General features: G+C 40.4%; 1 protein-coding gene across 1 annotated transcript in view; it reads right to left on the minus strand.

The window, feature by feature from the left end:
* Window positions 1-16414, minus strand: part of tsnare1 (T-SNARE Domain Containing 1) — a 192286-nt gene that overhangs the window by 43231 nt on the left and 132641 nt on the right. The window contains exon 9 of the mRNA XM_020587268.1: window positions 11652-11761. Coding sequence (XP_020442924.1) covers window positions 11666-11761 — 96 coding nt within the window. The 3' untranslated portion in view covers window positions 11652-11665. The remainder of the gene's footprint in view (window positions 1-11651; window positions 11762-16414) is intronic.

The raw sequence follows: 16414 nt of genomic DNA on the forward strand, positions 1-16414 counted from the left end.
TTCCTGCTCTGAGTGGCGAGGATCGAGGAGGCTGCCTGGAGGAGCCATGAGTGAGGATACTACTCATACCTCCATAGGACTGATACATTTTAGTTCCCTCGGTAGCTGTACAGACCACATTGTCCCTCTCCATCCAGGATCTCACCCAAACCCTGCATTTTTTCTTCTTTTTCAGCACAAATTGAAGTGTAAATGTAGCACCCACAAGTCCAAAGTAGACATTCTGGAAAAGTGTTTTATCCAGAGGAACTCCAGAGGAGAATGTTCATAATTAATATACCTACTTTGATTCAGGCATTCAGGCAAGGTAAATAGACCTTGCAATGACCCCAGGACTAAGTTGTCTGCTTTGTTTCAGCAAAAAGACAGCTTTACACCATATCTCTCCTATTAGATGGAGAGCCCGGAGCCTCGTTTCTATGATTGACAGACCAGAATTTCCCTTTCACCACATTAGAATGTGAAGAGACCCCCATAAACTTGTCTTAAAACTCACTCTCTTTTTTGGACAAGGAAATTAGAAATGTTTAGTTAAACTTACAAATGTCTCCAAACCTGAAGTCACATGAATGTGAGCCAAAATGTATAAATGGAAGTGATACAGAAGTGTTCCATGAAGTCTGGTAATTCTGCCTGTTGTTTAAGATGCTTGATAAAACAACCACCACCAGAGTCTTGTTAATCTTGACATCCTAACGTCCTCAGTACTGCTCAGAAGATTACTTAGGAAACTGTGTTTTTGATTTTTTATTTTTTATTTTAATGATTGTGTGCTGAAAATTGATTGCTTTTGTCTTCTTTTCTCAAAGTTAACAGCTCCTTTTGCTCCACAGAATAGTGGAATAGTGGAATAGTGTGCTTGTCCACATATGAGTTTCATGTTAAACTGCATTGCTTTGATTTTGTGTTTAAATAGGAGCTATTCCACACCCCAGTCATATAAATACCAGCCATGGTAGAGGACATTATGAACCATATAGAATTAATTTAGAACTAAAGATTAATCTCCCATTCTGTCTCTCCTAGGTCAGCCAGCCAGAGGACTACACTTCAGACTCCTCCCAACCAATCAGATGAGAGTACACACACAGTCCAACAAATGATAGTGAATCTGCCCCTCCTCTGTATGAGTCATTCAGGAAACAGGAACAGAGAAAGCCTGAGCCTCTGAAAGTCTTGCATCTCTCCTCAGTGTGTTTTTGCATTGCTTTGTTAAATTCATTTTTATTTAGATTGCTTGGTCACATCGCCACAAAAAGTGTTTTTATTTTCTATTTAGCAATGTATAGTGATTTTCTTTTCAGCCTAAATAATGTGTGCCACAAAATTTAGCTCTACAGCCAAAGTCTGTAGAACAAAAGGAACTTTTTACGTTTTGCAGAAAGGTCAAAAGTAGATCTGAAGTAAGCCAAATTGTTTGTGAAACTCCAGAGACACTATCAGAACAATCCCACAATGGCCAGTTTAAATTAAATAAAATTTTTGGACAAGACTTCTCTAAACAGCCAAGCAATAGAATGGACCCCAGGGAAACCAGCATTTGAACAGAGAATGATCACTGCAGACTGGAGGATAGCATTATAATGAGAGATAGAGGCAGCACAACTCTGTATGAGGAACACCTTCTGAGCTGCAGCTCTAAATGGTGGTCTGGAATTTTGGAACCCCCACAGACCTCTACTTTGGCCCAAAGGCTTTGGAATAAAGATGGCTTTCCTGCTCGACCAGAGCTAATGGCTAACTCCTGCTAACAACTAAGGGACCTCATGGCTAACAGATGATGTCTCTCTTAAAACCAGTCTTCCAGTTTTAGATCTCAATCTAATGTGATTTTAGATAAATAACTCATCTTCCACCATCACTAACAGACTGTTCGGTCATCCATTAAACCCAGTTAGCTCTCTTGCAATGTACCATTTGAATTTAATTTCCCATCCTGATCATTTTCCCTGTGTACATATCGTAAATTAAGTTATTTAGCTTACAATGTCATTTTTGAGTCTCTTATTTTTTCAGTAAATCGGCCAATGAACTGGTAGAGTTCACTCCTTTCAGATTGAGACTGAATTAATTACTCTAATTGACCACATCATAGTGTGATAGTACTCAAAACTGTCTGGTGCCCTAATCTAACAATGTATTGAATATTAAGTATTAATATCCATGCTCATAAGGGTAGTCATTTCCACTACATAAAACATGGACAGATATAAATACAAAGCAGTTGCATCCATATTTGTTTAGGTACAAAGACATGAGTTGGTATGATCGATTTACAGGCTTGTTTGCTGCCAAAACTTCCAGTCTTAAGTGTTGTCCACAGTGACTACTCAGTCATTAGGTGTATGGTGCTTCCTGACTGTCAAGGACTAAAAATCGGTGCAAGGTGATGGAAACAGTTGTTAAGTGTAATGGATCCAGTCTTAGCCAGTCATTAAGTGAGTGCCCACCTTTAGACACAAAGAAAAGACGCAAAGAAAATGTGGATGCAATTAAGGGTGCAATGTGTTTTTTTTGAGCTTTAGAAATATTGGAATATGTACTGTACTTATACACTTCTAAATTATGTCTCCTTATTAAAATAAAACAAAAGGTCATCTCCCACTGTTGGTTTACTGCTTGGTTTTAAGAGAATCCCATTGTTTTGTCCATCTTGTTTTGCTGCTGTGGACAGTGAAACCCAGTCTTAAAGAAAACTGACAGACAGTTTTTTCACTGTTATGCTTGCAGCTATTTCACAAATGATTTAAAGGGAAGCACCCTAAAATACTTCATAAATTTAAATTATCTATACAATTTTAAATTGAATAGAAGACAAGTTTGTTTAAACCTATATTGCTGGCACTAAAACCAACAAAATGATAAAACGGTTGGGCAGTCTGCAGTAAAACTGAATTGTTTTTTAACCAAAATGCTTGATGGAGCTGAAGGCAAGTGTGTTCATTTGGATCTTTAGTATAAGAACCTCTAGACTTTGCCAAGATTATGATTGTTCTGCTGTGGCAATGAACCCATTCACTTCTAATATTATTTCCCTCCAGTGGGAATGGAGATAGTTACACACACACGCTGTGTTTCCATTACATTGACTTACCTTCATTTCCTGTAGACTTATCCTAACCTTAACCATAACACTACTTGCCTAACACCTAACCCTCACCCTAACCTTAAACCTTAAACCATGTTGCCACCCTAAAATTCAGTGATTTCCTTGTGGGGACCAGAAGCTAGTCCCCACAAGGATGGCCAAGTCCCCAGTGTGAGTGTGTTAACAGGTTTTGGTCCTCATGATGTAAGTAATACAAAGGCACATACACACACAGATGCTGTGTTTCCATCATTTCAGGGGACTTATCCTAACCCCAACTCTCATTTCATTTCATTTTCTATACCGCTTAATCCTGAACGGGGTCGTGGGGGGCCTGGAGCCAATCTCAGCCGGCATCGTGTGAAAGGCGGGGTACACCCTGGACAGGTTGCTGGTCCATCACAGGGCCAACACACAGACGAACAGCCACCCACACACACATTAAATCCTACGGGGAATTTAGAGACTCCAGTCCACCGAAGCTGCACATCTTTGGACAGTGGGAGGAAGCCAGAGCACCCAGAGAGAACCCACGCAAGCACAGAATCAGAATCAGGATCAGAATCAGTTTTATTGGTCAGGTGTGGTGGACACACAAGGAATTTGACTCAGGTACAGTACATCGGCTCTCAATGTGCAAACACTAAACCAGCATAAGGCTGTGTAATATAACAAAATAAGCAGTATTAACAGTAACATTGACAGCAACAAACAGTGCAAGCAATGCAGAATAAGCAGTATAAACAGACAGTAAACAATGCAGACAACAAGGAATGTTCATTGAAATGAGATAAATAGGGATAAGGGATAAAGATAGAGTACTTAAAACTAGAGACCTGTACGGATATGTATAATCTGTACAATGTATATATACAGGTATTGCACTGAGGTTTATTGTCCAGTCATACTGTCATTGGTTAAGTGTTCATCAGTGTGATGGCCGGGGGGAAGAAACTGTCCCTGTGCCTGGTTGTCTTGGTGCATAGCAACCTGTAACGCCGTCTGGAGGGGAGGACTGCATAACCATCTCTCGTGCTGACGCAGGTAAAATGAGCTCATTCCCTCTCCATTCACAAGCTGAATGCACCAAAATTCAGAGAAGGGAGAAGCATAATAAGTTCAGACTCCAAAGTTAGAGTGCCTGCAGGCAATAAGGAGGAGGATGAACAGTGGAGACTTGATGGAAGAAGTGTGCGTGCATGTGTTCAAAATGGGAGTTACATTAAAAAATAAAAAAAAAGAGGAGCACTGCTTCTAACTGCACCATTTCTTCAGTTAATTTCCACAAAATGTTAACAGTATGGATGAAATGCAGTGCCATGTTAACTGCATTGCCCACTGACCTGTTTGCCCGGTAGGTGAACTGCAAGGTCAAGGTCAAGATCAAAGTGTTTATTTGTGTCCACAGTTAGGAAATGTGTTTCCCTGTACAATGAAATTCTTACTTTGCCATCCACATGAATGTCACAAAATACAAATGAAATATAAAGTAGATAAATAAGTAACACAAAATCTAAGGCACTCTAAGCAGCAAATGCAGAGATATAATAAAAATATATAAGAATAAGAGAATGCTACATGGGAGCAAGTACATCCTCTGCTGTGCCTTCTTGGTGATGGTCCTGATGTTGGACGTTCACTTCAGGTCCTGGGAGATAGTGGAGCCCAGGAACTTGTAGGACTTTACTGCTGATACAGTGCTGCCAAGTACGGTAAGTGGGGGTAAGGTGGGAGGGTTCATCCTGAAGTCCACTGTCATCTCCACTGTTTTGAGCGTGTTCAGCTCCAGGTTGTTGCAGCTACACCATAGAACCAGCTGTTCAGCCTCCCGTTTGTAGGCTGACTCCTCATTGTCTCGGATGAGACCAATGACCGTTGTATCATCTGCAAATTTTAGGAGCTTGACAGAGGGGTCCTTCAAGATGCAGTCATTGGTGTAGAGTGAAAACAGTAGAGGGGAGAGCACACATCCCTGGGGGGCACCTGTGCTTATTGTCCGTGTGCTGGATGTGGTTTTCCCCAGCCTCACCTGCAGGTTTCTCTCTGTCAAAAAGCTAGTAATCCACTGAGAGATGGGGGCAGGCACAGTGAGCTGGGTCAGTTTGGGGTGGAGGATGTCCGGGATGATGGTGTTGAATGCTGAGCTGAAGTCCACAAAGACAGCCCATGCACAGGTCCCTGGGGAGTCGAGGTGTTGCAGGATGTAATGCAGTGCCATGTTCACTGCATCATCCACTGACCTGCTTGCCCGGTAGGCAAACTGCAGGGGGTCCAACAGGGGGTCAACAATGTCCTTTTGTGGACCGACACCAGTCTTTCAAAGCACTTCATAACTACAGATGTCAGGGCAACAGGTCTGTAGTCGTTCAGTCCACTGATGGAGGTTTACTTGGGGACTGGAATGATGGTGAGGCATTTGAAGCAGGAGGGGACTTCACACAGCTCCAGTGACCTGTTGAAGATATGTGTGAAGATCGGGGCCAGCTGATCAGCGCACACTTTCAGGCAGGAGGGGGTCACACCATCTGGGCCTGGAGCCTTTCTGATCTTTTGTCTTTTAAATAGGCCACGCATTTCACAGATTATTCGAGGTGGGGGTCTGGAGTGAAGGGTGGTGATTGTCAGGGGAGCAGCTGCTGGATCTGAGGTGGGAAGGGGGAGGGGGGAGGGTTGATTATCAAACCTGCCGTAGAGCACATTCAGGTCGTCTGCTAGTTGACGGTCCTCCACAACAGGGGGGGATGGTTTTCTATAGCCAGTGATGGTTTTCAGGCTCCCCCTCACAGACGAGGCGTCGTTGGCTGAAACCTGATTCAGCTTTTCAGAGTAGCTCCTCTTTGCTGCTCTGATCTCCCTTGTCAGTGTGTTCCTTGCCTGGCTGTACAGAGTCCTGTCCCCACTTCTGTAAGCCTCCTCTTTGGCACGACAAAGCTGCTTGAGTCTTGCTGTGAACCGGGGCTTGTTGTTGTTGTATGTGCAGAAGGACTTTTTGGGCACACACACATCCTCACAAAAGCTGATATAAAATGTCACAGTGTCAATAAGTTTGCCCAGGTCTGTAGCTGCAGACTCCAATACACTCCAGTCTGTGCAGTCAAAGCAGGACTGTAGCTCTGACTTAGCCTCCTCAGTCTAGCTCTTAATTGTTTTGACTACAGGTATTTTTAGTCAGATAGATATTAGTTAGATACTTTATGTATTAGAAATGTTTAGAGTAGGGTGTCTAGGCTGTTAAATGCTTCATCATTCTCATGAGTTGCAGCAGGATGCTTATGGTCGAGGATAACTAAATAAAAAAGTTGATGACTGTCAGGAGACAGGATGTTTAATATTATTATTATTATGACGTGTATAACTGTAGCCATAGCCATAATATTTTCTTATGTTTAATGTCATGACATGTCACTAGAGGTCGTGTTAGAATGTTTTTTAGCTACACACCACATAATCAACAGACATTCACACATTGATTTTCCTCATGTTTTGGCTACTGCTCTGAGCAGCTGCAAAGCTGTCCCTGGGAGGCGCCACGGCTTGACGTCTCCTGTGTAGAAGGGGGTTAGCTCGAAGTGATATAATGTATAGGCCTGTTGTGGTTCAGGGTCTTTCATTTTTCAGCTGCCTGCGTGCATGTTGGAGGTGCAAGATACCTGAACGTGTAATGTTAATTTTTACCTTTGTTCATTGAATAAATCAGCACTGTTTTGAAGTTACTTGGACTGCCTCGTCTCTCAGAGTTAGCATAGTAAAAAGAACCGATTGCAACACTTCGCAGCTTTAAGTTTCTGCCTGTAGGTTGGAATAAGATGGACCATACAGTAATCAGAGAGTTCGAGGGCTGCGTGGGGGACAGAGTGATAGGCGTCTTTTATTGTTGTGTAGCAGTGATCCAGTGTGACTTTGTCACTTGTGGGACAGGTGATGTGCTGTCTGTATTTGGGCAGTTTGTGGATGAGATTTGCTCTGTTAAAGTCCCCTAGAACAATGAGTGGAGAGTTGGGATGTTCTAGCTCCAGGCTAGTTATCAGTTCTGCCAGGAGCTGTAGCGCGCTAGTGTTAGCCTGCAGTGTTATGTACACTCCCATTAGCATGAAACTGTTGAATTCACGGGGAGAGTAAAAGGGTTTGCAGTTGATAACAAGAGTCTCTAGGTCTGTGGTACATGTCCTCTGTAGCACTGTGACATCTGTGCACCAGCCTTCAGTTATGTAGAAGCAGATTCCACCTCCTCTCATTTTCCTGGACAGCTCCTTTACACAATCCGCTCTGTACACCTGGAACCCCGGTACTTGAATCACGCTGTCCACGATGGAGTCGCTGAGCCAGGTCTCCGTGAAGCACAAAGCAGCAGAGCGTGCAAAGTCAGAGTTAGTCCTGTTGATGAGAAGTATTTCATCCATTTTGTTGACCAGGGAGCGGAGATTAGCAAGGTGAGGGATGGGAGTAAGGTCCATGTTCACCTCTGTCGTAACAGCACCAAGGCGCCAGCGCGTTTTCCACGTTGCCGACATTTTTTCCAGGTCCTGTATATTGCTGCTACACCTCCGATCAGAGTGTCCCTACAGCATTCTTCATTCACAAAAATCGGAGGAAGGTAGTTTGTTGTGAGTTGTCTGATATTTAACAGTTGTTCCCTGGTAAAAGTAATCTGGGGTGAGTTGCAAAAGACCAAGAAAACTAAGAAAAACAACAAACACAAGAGAGCGCAAGCAACCACGGCCACCATTGCTGTTGGCGCCAGAAGTGTGAGAGAGAACATGCAAACTCCACACAGAAAGGTCGCAAACTCAGAACCTTCTCACTGTGAGGCAACAGCGCTACCCACTGTGCCACCGTGCTGTCCCCCTAAGCCTAACTAAAACCAATAATTGGCTTAACCTAACCTCTCCCTAAGATTAAACCAAGTCATCACTCAAAAACATAATGCTATACATCGCATAAGGATGTCGAGTCCCCATAGTGTGACTGTGTAAACAAATTTGTCAACATGAGTAATACCAGGCCACACACATACACACACTGAGAGTCATTATTAATCCTGCCTAAATCTGCTAAAATGGTTTGGTCTATTTCTATAACCATGAAGGGATACCAATCTGAGTAAATAAAATGGATTTCTGCTGAATATATATATACTATATACTGTATATATATGTGTGTGTGTGTGTGTGTGTGTATGTATGTATAAATTCCCCACTTTAATTGGCCTATCACAGAGAAAGGTACAAGCAACAACAGGTTGTTATATTCAACCACAGCCAAAAAGTGGCATTTTATCTCATCTACATGAACTGCAAATACTGTATGTATTCATGCTTGGAAAACACGAAAATGTAGCACTCCAGAATTGTTTCCTGTGGACAACAAAACCATGGCGGAACTGTGATGGAGCTGGAGCACAGCTCAATTTGTGTAGAAAAATCTTCTTTTAATTATTATTTTCTAAATTATGTGGAATTGCATATTATCGAAGTCCTGAAATTCAGCACATCCAATTTTGCCAAAAATGATTTTTTTTTTGTTCAACTTGTAGATCTTTATTTTGTAGCTCCTCCCAAAACACATTATTTGTGTAACATTAGGGTCTGAGACAAATGCAGGGGGTGGCAATATTTTTGGCCATGACTGTATATGGATTGTATTTATATATTTTTAGTAAAATACATGTTGAACGTGCTAGATTTACATACTCAAGCACAACAGAACATAAACTAAAAGTTAAGTTTCACAATGATTTAGACAAGTTAAACAATGTGTGTCCACATTTGTATCATTATTTTGTCTGGTGCTAACAGTGACAGCACAGGTGAACATCAATAAAGCTTTCTCTGAGCATTTGTAAACAGTGCAGAAGCCAGAAGTTCACTTCACAATGGCCTGTTTCTTTTTTAGCTCTGAGACAATCTTGCTGTGGTAACTGGTAGCGTCTAGTCACTTGAGCATCGACTGTCAACTGCTGAGGCTCAACATGGGCCAGTCGCCATGGAAGCATCGATTCAGCTTGCTGTTTTATGAATAGAATGCTTTGTTCTACAGGATTTCCATTTTCCTCCCCCAGAGGAAAATAGGTGAAGATCGATACTTAACACAAGCAGAGACATCTTGTATTGAACACCGCAAAAGAAAAAAAAATTGCCATGAGTAATGTGGGGCTAAAATTGAGTCAGCTGCTGCTTCAGTGTCAAATGACACATTTGATAAACTTGCAGAAGAGAATAATTCCACCTAACATAAAATAAAATAAAATAAATTTCCTGGCTGATTCTTCTTTATGAAACCAAACCTTTCAGGATGAATTCAAAATATCTCATCACCAAATTCAGGCCTATAATAGGCATCTCCAAATTAATCTTCTTTACTGAAATCCTAAAATCCAACTAGGCTAATCAGACAGCTGGAAAAATGGCATCAATAGGCATAATGATTCAAACTTTAGTTGTTAGACTGACAACCTGCTGATCAAGTGAATATGGTCCAAAAACATTTTGCTGCATCTTTTTAATCAGAAAAAGATTGCTGCCAAAAACGTATTGACATTGTATTTAGACTAAGAATTTTTAAGCTGACAGCACCAGTCATCTAAATCGTCCTCTAGATCCTCACTAAAGAAATATCATTATTTAAAATTTTAGCTGCTTCTCTCACACTAGACTCATAACAAAGATGGCGGAAGCTGTAAACCAACAAAACCAAACGAGTATATTTTGACTAAAAGTAATATAATATTTTGATCAAAATATTGACATCAAAACTAAATCAAACATATGTGCCAACATTTAAAAGTGCAAGCAAGGTGACATCTTGTTTGGTGGCAGGCTTGACAGTCTCACATAATTCACCACCAAAAATCTGTATTTCAATATCACTGAGCAATTTCTGATTGGATTTGAATTCATATAACACTCATTCTCTACAGTGAATTCCAAAATCAAATCAAATAAAATCAAATCAAATTTATTTATATAGGACTTTAAAACAACATCCAGCTGACCAAAGTACTTTACATGGCAAAATAAAATGTGTTTCTCACATAAAATAAGTTTCAAATTACCCATACATCATAAAATAACTGAGCCTCTACAGCATAAATCTGTTCACCACTGCCAATCTATATGCTAAATATGTTGGAAATTATCTAATTTTACCAAAATATGGTTATATATTCCATCTAGCATGACAGTTTATTTAAAGTGTATGTGAGAGTGTACAGTAATTACAACACAGCACAGCAGCACCATACATTCATAAAGTACTGCACATAAATATTCTATTACAAAAATAAACATATAAATATGCTATAAATTCACACATGGGAAATTTAGGCAGTGACTGTGAGCAGATGGAGAATATTTTTTGCCACAGTGTTGTCCAGAATTCGTGAATATTTGCTGAAAACTGCTCTGGACTTGACCAATACACATAGCCATCATGTCTTCCTCTTTAAGAGATGTTTATAGCATTTTGAGACCAGATTGATGATTTCAAGGCTTGGCAAACAAAACTGCCCTGTGTAATCTCGGTCTTAAAACAGGAGACAGAGAGAGGTTCCTATATAAAGATGTATGAATAGTTAACAGACCAAAAGCAGTGAGTACATAGTATAGATGCACGCTATTAGTGTAAGTATGTAACATTCACTTTGCTTCTTTGTTAAAATTGCTGGAATATACAACAGGCTCTGCTCCTTCCTCATTTCTTTGGAGAAAACTCTCTGGCAAGGTTGTTTGGACTGTGAAGTATCATCTTTGCTCCTCTTTGACGTTTTTATTTTATTCACACTTCAGTTTTGCCGATGCACATATACGATTCCCCTACTATTAGAAATGTGCAGAATTCAGACACTGTATTGCTGGTTAATGGCCAATGTCCATGGTACAAAACTTTAAAGAGTTACTACACACTACATTTTGCAAGAAAGAAAACATAGTTAGACTAGCCTCTCTTGAACCTTCAACTGTACTTTATTGCTACTCTACATCACTGCTCTACAGAGTATAGAGAAAGCATGTTGTTAGGAAGGGCAAGAAGGATTATTAGCCTGGGTGTAGTTCTTCTGAAGCTGCTGTTCTATGGCCTAGTTTACTTTTTTTAATGGTTCCTCCTCTCATATACAAAATTATTTGGCCAGTAGTTTGAGCAGTAAATACAAAGATTTTTCTGGGCAGAATTGGTTTAGGAATGAATGCATGATGTCATCTCCTGACTGTCCTCTTCATTGTTTTGACCAAGGCGCAAGTCATATTCATATTCTGCTTGGCGATAATAATGTATGTCCCAAGTATAAAATGAGAAAATCTATCATTGTTGTTTAGAATGTAGTTTGAAACTTGAGGGCACATGAAAAAAATGTGATTGCATTTCCTATATGGTGACGTGACAGGTTAGTGACACTGCCTGGTTGATATCCCTACTTTAATAAAAGGGCAATATCAGCTCTATACATCACCAAACATCTATATTTGTCCAGACCTAAGATTAGCATTATTAAAAACAATATGGAAGTGACAATGTCAGATATCTGGGACAGGGTTTGCAGTGTTGTACTGTGGATGATAAATCTTACCACAGTGGCCAGACTCATTTTCTTGCTGAAATAGCAATGATGATGATGAGGATGAGGAGGACGATGGCTCCAACCATCAGGAGGTAGCACTTCCTCTTCCTCAGCTGTCTCTGTGGGGGAGATAAGATTCAGCATGTGGGTGGACTGTAAGCATTAGACTGTACCTTGTTAGACACATTACACTGTCTGCTGTGTCCTTCAAAAGTAATCCGCATCTGGAAGAAAAGGCAATAATAATGAGAGTGCTTTCAGTCTTTGCATAAGTGGTTTGCCATTGAATAATTTATTTATCAGTTTCCACCCTCTGTAGGTGGTTTACATAAGACAACAATGATTTAAGCAGTGATTCCTCAGCATTAACATTTTCAGCTCTAAATCTTCATTTCTGCACACATGAAAAGCCATTGCGAAAGTGCACAAACAGCCCTGTAAATGTCAAGCTTCAGTTTAATCACCACAGCAGCCCAGCTGCCCTATTTTTTTGTTCATGAAATAATTTAATGAAACTCCCAGAGCACATGTTCACATGCTCTCACAATTTGCACAAACAAAAAGGAACACAAATGGCAGACATCTTGAAAGTGTATATAAAAGAACAGAGAAGGTGGCATTTCAGCTGGCTGAGATTAATCCAACTGAAGAGGAACTAGAGGATTCAAGGCCATGCTGACAAATACAGATAAATAACAGGAATGGGATAACTGTCAAAAAAGTCCAGTGGTTATTCTGTGCAGTCATCACTGTGTTGGCTTGGCTGCACATTATTCTTGTCTGCGCGGCGGCACCCTTACATGACAGGAGTAATTGGAGCAGGGAGGCAACAGATTGGCAGATATAAAGCACCTTTTTTTCTTCTCCGAACACATTCTTTCATTCCATGTAGAACTATCAGTTAATTATATTGTTTAGTGTTTGTCTCATTGCTTACCTTTAGTTTTTCTAAATTTTAGTTTTTGAAGAAAAAATGAGATGAAATGGTGACTAATTACAAAGCTTTTGATCTTCTTCAGTGGGTAAGACACACTCACTAATCAGTCATCTTTTCAGAGTATCTTTATTAGATTCCTTTTGCTTTTGATGCTTTAGATGCACCACAAATTTGAGAAGAAGTGCAAGATGGGTTTCAGCCTTTTCAAACACAGTGAACCTTTATTTACAGTACATTATATGTAAGTGTGGCTCCTCCAACTATTTTTTTCTAAATACAAAAGTGATTGGTGCACTGTATCCATGCAGATTCTCAGTCGCCCAGGTCATATAAACTGAAAAAAAATCTACTGGACTTGGTTTTAGGTAGAAGACATTTCACTTCTCATCCAAGAGGCTTCATCAGTTCTGTCTGACTGGTATTGAACAAGAGATATTTATCCCCCTGGGTGGTGTTTCAGTCCTTTGGTGGCCAACAATGTTCCCTAACAACTGAGTCGTTACCTGTCTTTGAACCCTGACATGTGGACCGACGCCTATTGTCCTGGTGTGAATTAGGGTTGGAATGTTTGGGCAGAGATTTCAAAACAGAGTTAGATGGATGACAAGTTGTTTCAACCATCTACATCTCATCACTGAAACACCACCCAGGGGGATAAATATCTCCTGCTCAACACCAGTCAGACAGAACTGATGAAGCCTCTTGGATGAGTCCATTTGATTTTTTCTATGTTTTTTCAGCTTGATGGACTGTACTGTAGTTGCTTTGCATATTGAAAAATGCACTTTAAAAAAGTACATATTGTACATATGCAGTGCTTCACATTTTTTCATTGCACATAACTTTAGTATATAGGTCTATATGTCTCCCTGCCCTGCTGCTGAGGACTTCTAAAGCTCTGTTAGTGTAACCACTGAGTTTTTGGTCACCTCCCTAACAATGGCCCTTCTTGCCCAGTGTCTCTGTTTGGCTACACAGCCAACTCTAAGAAGAGTTCTGGTGGGTCTACCATTTTACAATCATTAAGGCCACTGTGCTCTTTATAAAGCTCACAGCCCTGAACTATGCCTCTCCATAATTTCATCACAGAGGTCTATAAAGAGTTCCTTGGACTTCATGGTTGATGTCCTGACATACAGTTGTCATGATTCGGTTCCGCTGCTTCCTGTCCGGCTTTTATTTTGATGTTACTTCCTGTTTTTGTTTCACCTCTGTTTCGGTCTTTTTACTTTCACTAATCACTCACATTAGATTCACCTGCTCCCAATTAGTTTGCACCTGTTTGCACCGCATTATAAGCAGCCTTCACCCCTCAATCCCTGCCAGATTGTTCTAGACCCCAGCTCTGACTTTCCAGCATTTTCTTCGGTTTTGGTATTTTGTGTTTCTGACCCGGACCGTATACTCTGACTATTCTGTTCTGCCTTGCCCTCTTGTTACAGACTGCCACTGTGTATGATAATCGGACTTCCCTCTGAACTACGTATTTTGGATTACCTCTGCTGTATGTGTTTGCTGGCTCTGACCTCGGACTGTTTATACCGACATGTGAGTTTTGTGTTTTCACCGTGTCTTGTATGGTTTTGTTAACATTAGTTCTCTTATTAAAGAGACAGTTTTGTTTTACATTTCCTCGTCTGGCCCTTTAATGAGTTCACCAAACTCTTTTTCGGCAGCATCGCGTGCCGTTTCCTGACAACAGTATGAATTGTGAGACCTTATAAGACACAGGTGTCAGTGACGTGCGGTCAGGGGAGGCAGGTGAGGCAGAGCCTCCCCTGTCAATCTTGAAAAGAAAACCATAAAATATAATAAATGTTAATATTTGTCGGCTGGTGTGTGTTGTAGGCCCTTTTGCCGTTCGAATCCAATGTCGAAGGAATTTTTTTTCAATAAAGAATAGCAGAATTTCCGTATGTCCCGTTCACATACAAGAGGAGATGCGCGATGAGGCAGCACTTTGCTGTGCCTCTCGGTGGATCGTGTAATCCTCACAAACTGTATGCGATGCAAATAGTGTGTCGCTGTCCCTCTATATATCGCAAATAAAATGCTTTAAAACACTGATTATATGCTCTGCCTTGTCATAATCTGGATAATGTATAAAATGTAGTTCTGTAACGTGTTTAGACTGCAGATTAACCATAAAACCCAGTAAAAAAGTTACTCGGTGAGGCAAACAGTACGCCTGCCTCAAGGCAGAGGGCGCTTGTGAGCACTTTGACAGTCTGGACATTTTTGTCCAGAAGGATCTTCTTTATTGAAAACATTTGTTTTAATATTGGATTCGAACGGTAAAAGGGTTTGTAATACATACTAGCTGACAAATGGATTTCGTGTACAAGTAAAGGTAAGACCATAAAGTTTTATTATCTCTAGTTAGAAATAAGCTCAATTGGAATAAATTTTAACCTCAAATTAAATATGGGTCACGTTTGTGTGAAGAATGCTGATATGAGATATAAAACATAACGCATTGTCTGTTAACAGACAATTTGTATTTGTAAATCTGACTGTAAAAGAGTTAGTGCCTCACCAGCTGTCAACCTCACTGCACGTCATTGACAGGTGTGTCTCTCTAAACTATGTCCAGTTAAACCAATTTGCCATGGGTGGACTCTAGTCAAGTTGCAGACACATCAAGGACACATAAAAGCAAACAGAATGCACCTGGCCACAATTCGGAGTGTTCCAGCAATGAGTCAAAATGAGAGATTTCACTTTTTCAAAATTTCAAAAGATTTCTGGAAAATGTTTTCATTCCAGGTTACTAAGAGAAGGCACCTGTCCTCCTGTAAAAACAAACAAACAAGCCTACTGTATATGTCATTTTTGCCAGCAGGTTATTACAACCAACCGTTGTGTTACAATTTTGTGACATCTAGCACCATAGTAAATATGACACAGGGAAAGGGGTAAGTTATGTGACAGTACATAGATCCACAAAGTGCTTGTTAGGAGGAGGCAAGAGTGGATGGCTAAGTGCACACAACACAGGACTTTCCTTCAGTGGTTTGGTTCTAGTGTGTGGCTTTTATTTTTCAACAGTTTTTGTTCCTAAACATAACAATGAGGCTTTTGTTCCCCGAACGTAAGCAAGTACCCTGTTTATGGCGGTTTCTATGATGACAAAAGTCCGTAAACATGTCCTTGCTAGTGTGAAATATGCTGATTAATGTTGGCAGAGTTGTTGCAATTCTGCCTGCTACCATAGGAGCACAATTTAATAAGATGCCCCTATGGGTCATATGAGAAGGAAGGGACAAACATCCTTGTTCAAGAGTAGATGATAAGGACAAAAATGGCAATTTGACTCATTTCAAATTAAACTTGCAACACAGTTACAATCCTTTCTGAAGCAGTAAAGAGGGGTGAAGCATACATCAAAAAATGTTTGGTCACAGAATGTAAAACTAAGAAACTTTTGCACCTTACAATTTTATAGTCACATGCATTCAGTCAATACAGTCACTTTAAGAGCTTCTAGCTCTTGAATGTTTTTCAGAGCTGTTTTCTGTTTCACTTCTAATATTGCCGGCAGTATAATTTGGAGAAATGCTTCACATGTTTCGTCCACACAGAACATGAGCTTTATTCATCCATGTCAATTACTTGCATGTATTTTAAAAAAGGAAAAAGACTGTGTTAAGCAAAAATATTAAAGTAAACAGAGGAGAGCAGAGATTAGGGAATATTTATATATTTCCTTGCTGCCTCGGGCAGTGATGATGTGTTAGAGCACAAAATCTATGTTGTTTTGAAATGTTTTTTTCTCCTTTTTATCCCAGCCTGTTTTCTGCTATAAAGGCAGCAAGAGCAGCAACGTTAGACCAGA

The sequence above is a fragment of the Monopterus albus genome, unplaced genomic scaffold (genome assembly GCF_001952655.1).
Source record: "Monopterus albus unplaced genomic scaffold, M_albus_1.0 scaffold449.1, whole genome shotgun sequence".
Taxonomy (NCBI): domain Eukaryota; kingdom Metazoa; phylum Chordata; class Actinopteri; order Synbranchiformes; family Synbranchidae; genus Monopterus; species Monopterus albus.